Source organism: Mercenaria mercenaria, chromosome 12, assembly GCF_021730395.1.
Source record: "Mercenaria mercenaria strain notata chromosome 12, MADL_Memer_1, whole genome shotgun sequence".
Lineage (NCBI taxonomy): Eukaryota > Metazoa > Mollusca > Bivalvia > Venerida > Veneridae > Mercenaria > Mercenaria mercenaria.
This window is the reverse complement of record NC_069372.1, coordinates 73,495,730-73,509,140: the sequence shown is the minus strand read 5'-3', so window position 1 is coordinate 73,509,140 and position 13,411 is coordinate 73,495,730. Positions and strand designations below refer to the sequence as shown.

General features: G+C 34.6%; 1 protein-coding gene across 1 annotated transcript in view; it reads right to left on the bottom strand.

Moving 5' to 3' along the window:
• Positions 1–11,723, bottom strand: part of LOC123533901 (uncharacterized) — an 85,046-nt gene extending 73,323 nt beyond the window's left edge. The window contains exon 1 of the mRNA XM_045315873.2: positions 11,511–11,723. Within this exon, the coding sequence (XP_045171808.2) occupies positions 11,511–11,562 (52 nt within the window). The 5' untranslated portion in view covers positions 11,563–11,723. The remainder of the gene's footprint in view (positions 1–11,510) is intronic.
• Between the last annotated feature and the right edge of the window lie 1,688 nt (positions 11,724–13,411).

Below are 13,411 nucleotides of genomic sequence, written 5' to 3'. Positions count from 1 at the left end.
AATGCAAGGTAGGATTATTATTTATGTCATTGATCGATCTCTAGTACTATGTCTATACTTTGGGTTCGGACAGACAACGTGAGGGACTTTGGACTCTTTGAAACATCTTGCCAACTTGATTTCTCTAAAATCATTTTATGGACACAGCTTCCAAAATCTAACAGCTTGAGTCAGTTTAGGACATTATTTAACAAGGAGCTGCGTTTTCAAAACGCAAAATCATGGCCCCGGATGTATAACTAAGATGTGTTTTTTTTTTTATTCTAAGTTTAAAGGGGAAGACCATATGAAGGTCAATGTCATCTATATATATGTCAGTTTGTAGTTTGTAGGTCTTGCAACAAGGTTTGTTGAGTGTGTGTGTGTGTGTGTGTATGTGTGTGTTCGGGTTTAACGTCTTTTTCAACAATTTTTCAGTCATATAAACGACGGTGTCCTCTTAATGCTGAGCGCCAAACGAGGAAGCTACTATAGTACCATTTTACGTCTTTGGTATGACGCGACCGGGGATCGAACCCACGACCTCCCGCACTCGAAGCGGACGCTCTACCACTAGGCTACCGAGGCGGTTTGTTGAGTGTGAGTATTAAATAAATTGGGTCATTTATGTGGGCTGTAGGATAAAAAAAAAATTGTTCATTAAGGGTCAAAGTTTGAAGGTGAAGGTCATATGAGGGTCAGGGTCATCCCTCTCTCTATATATATACATCAGTTTGTAGGTTTGATCTATGCGGGCCGTATGACCAAAATTATAGTCATATGAGGGTAAAGGTCAGTTTGTAGGTCTTGTCACAATTGTTGAGTGATAGTATGATTAATATTGGCTATAGGCAAGGTCTTGTCACAATTGTTGAGTGATAGTATGATTAATATTGGCTATAGGCAAGGTCTTGTCACAATTGTTGAGTGATAGTATGATTAATATTGGCTATAGGCAAGGTCTTGTCACAATTGTTGAGTGATAGTATGATTAATATTGGCTATAGGCAAGGTCTTGTCACAATTGTTGAGTGATAGTATGATTAATATTGGCTATAGGCAAGGTCTTGTCACAATTGTTGAGTGATAGTATGATTAATATTGGCTATAGGCAATAAGAACGTAGAGCAACTGTTGACATCCGTAGGAATAAATTGTTTTAAAATCTGACGAAGTGCAGAAATATGTCCTTGATATTCAACAGATATTCCAATTTTCTACATTTAGCCGTGCCTGATGATTAAGAAAGAAACCATCTATTATTATAACGGAAAAATAAAGATTATGTTTGGGAAAAGGCAATATCAAAATTCAGAGCATAGCTCAATACTTTAAACCATGAAATAGGGAAAGCAATGTAGTTCTTATTCAAATACATGCCACAGGGCGTGTGGTTTTTACATGATATTCTTCTACACGTTAAGATTGTTGTACATCCGGGTTAATGTTACAATTACTAGCAAATATTTGTCATATCGGACAATTTTCCCTTTTCAGTTTTAATCCTGTGCTCAAGTTTAGTAAAAATTGCATATCATATCCAATTACAGGATATCATGTAGTTTGCTTGCACACATCATCTGATCAAATTAAGCATGGCGGTCACGTTCATTTCCCCTTAAAACATTTAAAACTTTGAGATTTTTAAAGTGATTATTTTATTGAAACATCCGATAAAACATCAATCATTTCAGATGTTGGTGACATTATTTTGAGAGCTGGCTACGATGTCCCTTTTCCTTTTGAATCGGGTATCTTTCTATACTTCTAAAACAGAAACTTCAATGGTTGATTTTTTTCACATTTACAGTGCTACTTTAAAATTCAATTGAAAATTAATAAATTAGGAATTAAAATTAACTGACATTTTAAATTGATCATGTGTAGCAGTAGTGTCACTTCTTTACGCACATAAAGTACGTAACATAGACTAATTTACACAACATTAAAATCTATACCATAAATTTCTACAAACGTCAAAATTTGGAAAAAGATAATTTTTACATCATACCTCATGTATTTTATTAGCAATTATATTATTTTCCATTTTTAGCTCGACTATTCGAAGAATAAGTAGAGCTATCCTACTCACCACGGCGTCGGCGTCGGCGTCGGTGTCGGCGTCGGCGTCACACCCTGGTTAAGTTTTTCGTACCAGTCCACATTTTGACAAAGTCTTTTGAGATAAAGCTTTGAAACTTTCAACACTTGTTTACCATCACCATGTCCAGTTATAGGCAAGAGTACATAACTCTGTCAAGCATTTTGACTGAATAATGGCCCTTTTTGACTTAGAAATCTTGGTTAAGTTTTTCGTACCAGTTCATATTTTGACAAAGTCTTTTGAGATAAAGCTTTGAAACTTTCAACACTTGTTTACCATCACCATATCCAGTTGTAGGCAAGAGTACATAACTCTATCAAGCATTTTGGTTGAATTATGGCCCCTTTTTGACTTAGAAATCTTGGTTAACTTTTTCGTACCAGTCCACATTTTGACAAGTCTTTTGAGATAAAGCTTTGAAACTTTCAACACTTGTTTACCGTCACAATGTCCAGTTGTAGGCAAGAGTACATAACTCCATCAAGCATTTTGACTGAATTATGGCCTCTTTTGACTTAGAAATCTTGGTTAAGTTTTTCGTACCAGTTTATATTTTGTGTAAAGTGTTTGACATATGGCTTTGAAACTTTTATATCTTGTTCAGTATAATAGTCTCTATCAATAGGCAAGAGTACGTAACTGTCTCATCTTTTTTGGCTGAATTATGGCCCTTTTTGAACTTGGAAATTGGTTCTGTTTTGTATATATCCATGTTTTGTCAAGACTATTTGATATATGGCTTTTAAACTTTAAACACTTGTTTATCATTATGATTTCCATCTGTAGGCAAGAGTACATAACTCTGACAACAATTTTGACTGAATTATGGCCCTTTTTGGACTTTGAAATTTGTTCAGTTTTTCTTACAAGTCAGCGTTTTGTCAAAACTATTTGAACTGTGGCTTTGAAACTTTTAACACTAGTTTATCAACATGATTTCCATCTGTAGAGTACATAACTCTGTCAACTATTTTGACTGAATTATGGCCCTTTTTGGACATGGAAATTAGTTAAATTTTTCATATAAGTCCATGTTTTGCCTAACATATAACTTAACATATTTGCCATCATGGTCACACATTGCCATTTAGTGCAAGACTAATCGAAATCCACAAATACAGGAACATTTTTTGTTTAATCCATTTTTTTGTTTAGTCTGAAAATCTATGGAAATATTTTGCCTCCATTCTTCAATCAATTCTTCGAATAGTCGAGCGCGCTGTCATCCGACAGTTCTTGTTTCACCTTATTATACTTACGCATGGTTTGATATATCTGTATCTTAACCTTTCTCGACTTACAACGATACAGCGACTACATCGTAACTTGATCAATTTCTTTATAAAATGTATTTAAATTACGATGCTATTGAACTGCCTAATGGATTGTATGACACATTGCCCCCGTGATAATGCTTGACAGAATAGAAAAGTAGGTTCATTAAAAAAAATGCTTGATAGCATAATTCATAAGTTCAAAATTCGGCTATTGGTGCATGCAAAACGATATAGCCGATGTAGCGTGTTAAATCGAGAAAGGTTAAAATACTAAGTGAAAATAAATCTCCAAAGGATGCATTTCAAGTTTCATATGAATCTGGTGAAAACTGAAAGAGTTGAGTACACAAGAAAGTGTGACGGACGGACGGACGGAATGACGGAGGGGTGGGGAGAAGGACAGTTCATGCACTATATGCCTGCAGGATCTTCTAACAGTCATAAGCATCTTCCTCACTTATATGAACACTGTTATCTCAGGTCAATGGTGAAATTAATTGCTAATGAGGACAAAATAAAATAATTTCAGTTAAGTCAAAGCATTTGAAATATACATATCAGGTACATAATTTTCTTGGAAAATAAGTTAATTTTCTGCCCGTGACAACTGATTTATCTTATAATGAACTAAAGCTGGTTTACGTAAAATCATAGATTATGCATATAAATACTTTAGTGTGTTTGTTTTGGGGACGCGACTCTCGGTAATTAATACAGCATTTCATGCTACAGGCGGGACACACGACTGCGACAACGCAACATTCCTGTGTTCAGTAGTCGTATGCCGCCTCGCATTGTCGACTTTCGTATCAAGTGCCGAGTTGCATTGTCGTGTTTTACGTCGAGTCATTCAATGTGGCACTAACGGGATCCCGTAGTATTCACTTCTGCATAGGGTTAGTATTAAATAGTTTGTATACATGTATGTATTAGGTTTGAAAAAAACTTCAGGCTCAAACTTTTATTTGGAAATGATAACCGGTTATTAGATTTGTATAGATTTGTATAGAAAAACATGCACAATCGGAAATATTGCACGAGTTAAAGGAGCAGTATTACTCCGCAAAAGAACGAGTTAAGAATGTTATCATTATGAGATATAAATGTAAATATATACATATTCAGATCCATTATAACTGTGTCAGTCAGTCGGTCGGTCGGTCCGTCGATCAGCCGATCAACCGATCATCGAACTATATTCAACCTTCAACAACAAAAAAAAAAAAGCATCGAACCAAGTTTGAGTAACATCGGTCTAAAGAGTGTTGGTAGACATTCCAACATTCATTTGTCTGCTCTGTACGTCTGCTCAGCAGCTTCAACCAAAAGTTCAAAAGAAGTCATCAAATTAATTCGAAACATTTTTGCTTCAGAGAAGTGAATATTTTTCTTAAATCTACGGAGCCCCTTTGGTAACATATATACTCAGTACATCTTAATATGTTCGTAGTACATGTACCATATTTCGTTGTTTTTTTTCTTTCTTTCAAAGTATCTCAAATCTGTAATGTAAACTAGCTAAGGTTTTTAGCGTTCCCATTCTAATAAACTGACTTATGACACTTATTTAGGTATGTGTGTGCCTGTAACAACATTCTTACTGATAAAAAACATTGATCTATTAAACATACATGCGTTTATACAAATAAAACTATTTCAGAATGACCAGTATTCTATTAAAGTACCAAGTGAACAATTTATACAGATGGCAATTATTGTTATGGAGACATCACTCAGTATTTTCTTTATATTTGTCTTCGAACTCGAACATTACGATCGCTGCTCCTATGACCACCAGACCATGTACAAAATATACATTAGTTGATCAAAATCTTAATACATAAAAAAGACTATCGGAGCACAACAGAACAGAACTTGCCTGCAGCACAATGGTAAATCGTTACAGCGAGGGCAGTTCGTAAAGGCGCACATATTTGATTGATACATTTAAACTGGCCCACATATACTTCTTGGATGTTTACGTCCTGTGATCTATCTATAGGTTTAAAGAACAAGAGCTTTATAATTCAGTCAAAATACTGGACAAAGTCAGCGGCTCGTCCAATATGGTTTTCTCAGCTGGGTACTCGTCCAAATATATCTCGGTATTGTACAGAACAATGCTAAATAATCTAATATTATACTGTAACAAAAGTCGTTTCATCTGTAATATCGTTACCCGTGCATATCTATTTTATAAATACAAAAATATCTGAAGTCAAACCTTTTGATTTGAAATCACCAGGCTATGAATTCACTTTATATTATTTCTTTCTTTTGTTTATTACAATTTCAACATGTACAAATAAAACAAAACTGAACCGCGCCATGAGAAAACCAACAAAGCGCATTTGCGACCAGCATGGATCCAGACCAGCATGGATCCAGACCAGCATGCACATCCGCACAGTCTTGTCAGGATCCATGCTTTTCGCTAGCAGTTTCTCTACCTGCAATAGGCTTTGAAAGCGAACAGCATGGATCCTGACCAGACTGCGCGGATGCTGATCTGGATCTGGATCCATGCTGTTCGCAAATGCACTATGCATTTTCTCATGGCGCGGCTCATTTAAATAAATTTAACTTAATACTATTCTACATTTTTTTTATTCTTCTCTTAACTTATATAGACTCTAAATTCTGATGTCGTTTTAGAGTACTGATGAATTCGATATCACTAGTATTTAATCATTTATTTATTTATAAATTTATTTCATTATGGTAAAGTTTAATCAATATACTAGCTTTTTTTGGAAAGAAACTTATTGAAAAGTGGTAATGTTTACATCTTTTAATGCCTTGATGTTGAATTTCATTCAATAAGCACATTCAAAGTATATGGGTTTAATAGGAATATACATGTCCTACTTGCTATTCCACGCACTGAGGTATCGTATATAATTACAGACGGTGAAATTTTGTAGAATGTGTGTCAATTTTAACAAGCGGCGGATGCTTTAAGTAGCTCGTCTACAGAGGTTCACAAATTTTGCAGTGGTTTGTCTCTTGAACTGGTAACAACACAGTAACGTCTCGGGCGAATTTCGCATGGTTTCAACCATGCAAAGACTAATTGAGCAGTACGGTATTGGTTTATCTGATGCACAGATTAACAGAGCAAACTTGGGCGAACAATGGGTCTATTCAATACATGACCAAGTGTGTAACTCGTTCAAGTGTGTAACTCGTTCGTTTTTTCTGCTTAACATTATGACCCAAAATAAGCGTTCAGCATAGCCGAAAAGCGCAACATAAGCTACGGCGTTCCATAAAATTATGGCCGTCGGCTATATGTATTTCAAAAACGAATACATTCAATTAATCCATTAACAATGCTTGAAAAAACTTTAGGATTTTGATACAGCACTATTGGTTCAAACAAGGGTCAAAATGTCAAATAAATGAAGATCTGTGCTGTCCACCTAAGTATAATTCAATAACGTATTGTATACATGGTCAAATCCTATTGGTCGTGTGTAAATATTTAAACAGTCTACAAAATAAAACTATTTTGAATAACCGTTTATCCTGTTTATATGTATTCATGTCGATTTTTTCACGCTGACCACCGTTGGTAACACACATTTGTAAATTTCTATAAAGTAAGGCAGTATGACAATGCGGTAGATGGACCGTTTTGTCCGGAGACATAGCTTTAAGATCGTCTAATTCTATAACAGACTGGCAGACGTACTATATCTATATACTTGCGTAAACGTTTCCATACTAGTGTGAATGCACTGTACAATGCTTGAACGTTTCCATACTAGTGTGAATGCACTGTACACATACTTGCGTAAATGTTTCCATACTAGTGTGAATGCACTGTACAATGCTTGAATGTTTACGACAGAGCATAGCAAATATCAGCTACTTTTTTCATTGAACATAGCTATTTATTATTACACGAAATAAGTTTAAATTCTAATGCGGGATTCTTGACGAACCTGGTGAAACAAAGAATTCAATTAAGTTTCTGAGAAAACTCCAGGAAGTGAAAATCAATACTTTGTTTTAACAGCAGTGTTAATACCGTATAAAATCCAAACCCAATTTGTTCACAATCTGTATGAAATAAAAAAAAACGATGGGATTTTTGTCCTTGTTGTTGTTTTGTGTGTGTGTATGTTTTTGTTTTTTTGTTTTCGTTTCTATACCATCATCTTTACTTTAGACATAAATACGTGAGAATACTCAAGTTCATTATGCACGTGCGTGTAGATTAAAGTGGAGACCTTCAGATGAAAAAAGCAAGAGATTTCATTTTTTGAGGATTAGATGTCACTTAAGGTTATATTACAACAAGTAGGGTACAATCTCTCTTACCGCACAGCGCTGCGCATCTAGCAAAAAATCTTTGCCAATATTTTAAGTTGAATATCTACAATCACAGTATGTGTGCTCTAGTAAGTGCCTTTTTCTGGGGTGTTTTAACAAGAGAGTAGATAGATTCTCGAGCTCACGTGCTGATAACACACATTTTTACACGTGCGCTTTCCGTTAGAGGGACACCATATTATCTTGTGATAGAATCCCTCGGGATACGTTGGTTATACATCTGGCTCGGGCACCAACCAATCCCTCGGGATTCCGCAGATGTTATAACACGAAACACATGCGTTATCCCTATATTCATGAGACAAAGTAACAGTTATTTTATCTACAGAATGCACTATGCATATTGATCTGAAATATTCTATCAGACATTTAGCACATTGTACATCAATCGTGTTAATTATAATTAGCATTTTCTGGCTTCGTATGCGAAAAGTTCTTGCTTGTATATTGTATCTGATATATATACGTGATTTGTTTATGTTACAGATTATTTATATCCCCTTTGGGTCTAATGCTTAAGAATTTTGTAATATCTTATAACACTGAAATAATAAAAGGTTATCATATCTTAATCTTATTGTCAAGGAAATATATAACAAAAAAAAACAGAAATTCCTTTTAAAATTTGCACAAAATACATGTAGTTTGTATACTTAAGAGTTCAATATCAGCTTTGGAGAAAATAGCGTCAGTCAGAAAACTTGGCACAGCCATCAGTCCTGTCAGATATATAGAGTGGTTACAAGAATTACTAGTTACAGTTACGCGCCAAAAGTATTTCCCTATACTTGTAAATGCTACTGCACTTTCTTCTGTTTCATTGGACGTGAACTAGTATCTTGTAAAGCTTACACATTTCAATGCAATGTAGATGTGAATGCTTAAGTTGGTGTAATTTTGTAGCACTATGTACTAGGTATTGACAGTATATAATTTCGAGAAATACTAATTACTATGGTCAGAGATATCACATTTTAATAAAAGCAAGCACGTTTTTTGGGAAATGCTTTGTAAACTTTAATATTTGGTACATAACTGTATTTATGTATTTTATTTTGTTGGGTTTAACGTCGCACCGACACAAATTATAGGTCATATGGCGACTTTCCAGCTGTGACTCCAGGTGCATTATTTCAACACGAGCGGGCACCTGGGTAGAACCACCGGCCTTCCGTAAGCCAGCTGGATGGCTTCCTCACGTGAAGAATTCAACGCCCTGAGTGTGGCTTGGACCCACATCGATGAGGGGCAAGTGATTTAAAGTCAGAGACCTTTACCACTCGACCACGGAGGCCTCTGGTACATAACTGTAGCTTGTAGTCTGTAAATTATTGACAACTTCTACAGATGAATCAGAGGTGGAGGTCAAATGACGTCAGACGTGCTGTCTTTTATCAAACAGTCACTGACACCGATCATCCATGGATCGAACTTGCGACTTCTAGATTGATATATAGCGTTGTGTACTGACTGAATTAGCCCGTCGGAGCCGTTGGTCAGAGATAATATGATATCCGCTCTCCATACAGGCAACCGTACACAATAAATATACCATGAATATAATTTTCTAACTTTAAAGTAATATTTTCACTGACTAAGACGACTCGTAATACGTTGATAAGTGAGGTACATGTCAGGAAGAAAAACTGTAAATGAATAAACTATGAATTTTAGGCTTCAAATTACACCATTATGTTAAATATCAGTACATTGTCTAATTCAAAAGAATCTAAGATATTATCTTGAAAGCACAGTACAAAACAAACTTTGAACTAAAAACAAAGCAGGCATAAGCGATGAAAAGAATGTTGATTTTACTGATATCAATTAGACCAGCTTCAAGCCATAAATCAGATATTCTGGGTGAATGGAACACTCCTAGATACAGAAAACTCCTTCAATTGTTGATGGATGGATATAAGCTTTATGCTATCATAAGCATATATCAAAAAATCTGTAAAACCAATCATTGCAGAACCCCCACATGAACACGGCTATACTGCACCTTTCTTCCGTTTTATATATGTGTGCAACGTCATGATAAAAGTGTACGTCTTGCAGACCGAAGTATGTACATTTGAAGTTTTCTTTTTGTACAGGTTTCGATGTCTTATCTCTGTTATTTTTTTAAATAAAGTCTGTATCTCTTATCATATTTAGAAAGTATGTAAAGCTATATTTTTTATTAAACTGAGGGAATTTATAAACCCATATTTTTTGTATTTTAAATGTCTTCAAACATACGCTGAACGGAACTGTTTTTTTTTTTTAATTTTTGTATGGTAAGAGGTTAAAACTCTCTGACACTGCACTGATATCGAAGTTCTGTGACGCGATTCACGCAAGCAGGAAATACTGCATAAAACTCATCAGTACTGCACAACTCACAGAACTATGTAGAATTAAGCTGCACAACTCACAAAACTATGTAGAATTAAGCTGCACAACTCACAAAACTATGTAGAATTAAGCTGCACAACTCACAGAACTATGTAGAATTAAGCTGCACAACTCACAAAACTATGTAGAATGTATTATTAAGGACCTATTTTACACGGCACCACTCTAAGATAATTGTTTCAATAACTCGATGATAAATGCGATGAATACAATCTTCAACAAAATATAGATAATAGGCATATAGTCGGACAGAATAGAAGACAATTTTAGACATTTATACCTTAGTAATGCTACTTTGGTGTATTATTCAACAAACTAAGCAATAACCACAGGAACCCCCACAGCTTATTGTGTTTCGTAGAGGTTATCTTAAATAATGTATAATTTTAAAGACATACTGAATGGATTCGTAATTTCTCTGACCAACGAGAGCTGTCGGAGGACGGCAACGATCGTCAATTAAAAAAAATGTCGGAAAAGGGGCTAAACTTTGTAAAAAAGCAAAAAAAGAGTTGTGGAACATACGCAATGTGTCAGTTCTTCACAGTGGAAAAGAGTGGGAAGTTTCAATCCATTCCTATAATTGGTAACTGAGATAGCAGCTTACATACAAAAACTTAACAAAATCGATGAGAGTCGAATAGCTCTCTAGTCGAGCTAAAATAATGAAATTTTTCTTTGTAATACAAGCAGAAGTCAAATTAAAATAAACCGAGAACATGTAGCAATAAATGCAGTTAGCACTGTATACTTTTACACAAAACCCCATCTAAATGTTGTCACCGTGATATCTAGTGCAAAACTTTGTTTAATCAGGTCTACGTCGTATTTACAGATATTTTGTAAATGTACGGACAATCCATAACTTTAAAGATTTTTCATTCTATAAACTTACAGACTGAGTAAATGAAATCTTTTAAAATTACAATTCAAATCAAAACCGCAGGTTTAAACTTAAAGATTTTAAGACTGCATGAATAAATGGTTATATATGGTTTTCTGCACTGTTAATACTTCTTAAAAATTGTCAGTAGATAATATGTTCAAAAAAAAAGTGCTTCGTCATTCATGCACATAAAAATGTCCATAAAAACTTAAAATAATCAGTGGAATAACATAAATTGATAAAAAAACTAGCCAATAAGTTCCGGCTGTTAATTATATTAAATATTATATTATCAGTGATTATATTCGATATTCTCCGACAACTACAATCATTAAATATACTAATCCACAAACAATAGCAGGGTAAACCTATAGAGAATCCGTCTACTGTGTAGCCTTGAATATATAGTATAGATAATAAACTAGTATTGTTATTAGTATATAGCCCATATCCCATTGTACAACCGAAACATGCAAAACGTTTGATTATCTATGTGTAACAGATTATAATAAAGATTAACACTTACATTCGGCACAGTGTGCAATTCCGTAGAACATGCAAAAAAGAAGTATCTTCATCTTTTTTATTTTTCCTTCCTTCTCCTCTGTATGAATGTTGTCACTAATAACTAGGTCTTATATTATTGAAGACTTCTACTGCATTGCATAAAAGCGTCTCAGCCGAGTGCGCTACAACCCGGGTATTATATATTCGTTTACTTACGAGATTTACGAAAATCTATCAGTCGTAAAATCTCCTATTGTATTTTAGCAGAGGTCATGGACGTGCTTGTGAAAAGCGGGGAAAAAAGACGAGTGAATAACAGTTAAAACTACTCTAATTGGTTTGTAGACGGATCTAGTAATTAATCCACTGGATATTGTGGGGGATTTAATAGTAAAAGCACGGGAAATTGCGACTTAGGTGTAAGTTGTAAGAAGAAACTGTCCTTAATTAAAACAAAAAAAGTGTAAAATTTGATAGACCGCTTGAACTACAGAGCGTACTGTAGTATCACAGTTGCTGTGTAATTAACCCTAATAAGACTTAGCATTACATTTAGAGAAAATAAAAATCAAACGACATTAAATCATATTTCCACATTAAAATTGAAAAGTATATGAAACATGTATATTACTCCGCACAACAACTGTCATTTTATTGATATATACATTGAATTCCGTAAGGGGCTGCAAAAGTGGTCGAACTTTCGGACATTTTAGAGCATATAGTTTCACATAACTAGGTTGGACGTTATTTTTTTACAATTGGTGTTCATTTTCAGAAGGGGCAACTTTTTGAGAATATTTTAAGTAATCCATCGTACGGGACAGTACGGCAGAACATGTAATGACCAGGTAGATTGTTGCTAAAGATATTGTTTGTTTATCAAGTATTTCTGTATTTTAGGATATACTCCTAAACCTGAATAAATACATATTTAATATCGCTGTTTGCGAAAAATACGCAGTCAGACATCTGATCCGGTACACCTGTGCTGTGGCTACTTTGTTACCATCCGGGTTATTATATAAAAATTCTATACAAAGAAATAATGTGACAAAAAAAATTCTATGTGCGCAAATTAAAGAAAAAGGTGGAGAAAACAACTGCAAGTCCCAGAAATTTCCATCTGTGTACTAGTGAAGAGACTATAATAAATAAATAAATTACTAGTATAAAAATTGGAACGAGCAATTTAACACAACCCCCCTCAAATTTAACAGAAAGCATTCCACTTGTTGTTAGATTATATCTGTACAACATCATATCGTTTCGCATCAGTAAATCATTTCCAGTAAGTGACAACCAGGTACGATCTTCAAAGAAACCAATCATAGAGTAATCGCTGATATGTAATGGATACGATATATAAAAAGGCGAGTAATTCATAGTGCCTGTATTTCTAAATTTCTCCAGTGTTACACCCCTTGTATAATTATGTAAGAAACTCGGTACCACGTGAATTGAAGGTTCAATGAGAACTATTAGTATATGAGAATGGTTGTTGTTCGTCTTCCGGTGCCTGTCGTCTACAATTTCACATAAACAGCTTCTCCTGTGAAACTGCTGGTCAGAATCACACACACCAAACTTGGTCTTTTGCACCTTGGTAAAATTCTACAAGTTTGCCCAATAGTTCTTAATTTAAACAACCTCTCATGAATCGTTTGATGTTCAAACATTACCTGTACATGTGTAGCATTGTCCTAAAATCCTTTCCAATTTTGTTCAGATGAGGTGCTGGGCACTTTCTAAAGGCTAATAGAGCTAAAAATAGAAATGCATTTAAACTACTCCTTTTTATTAATCACTTTGATGGATTTTCCCTTTTTAGGACCCGCTAGTTATTACATAAAGTTTCTATACAACAAAAAAATATAGCAATGCATTTATATGCGCAAAATACAGAACAAAGTGGAGAAA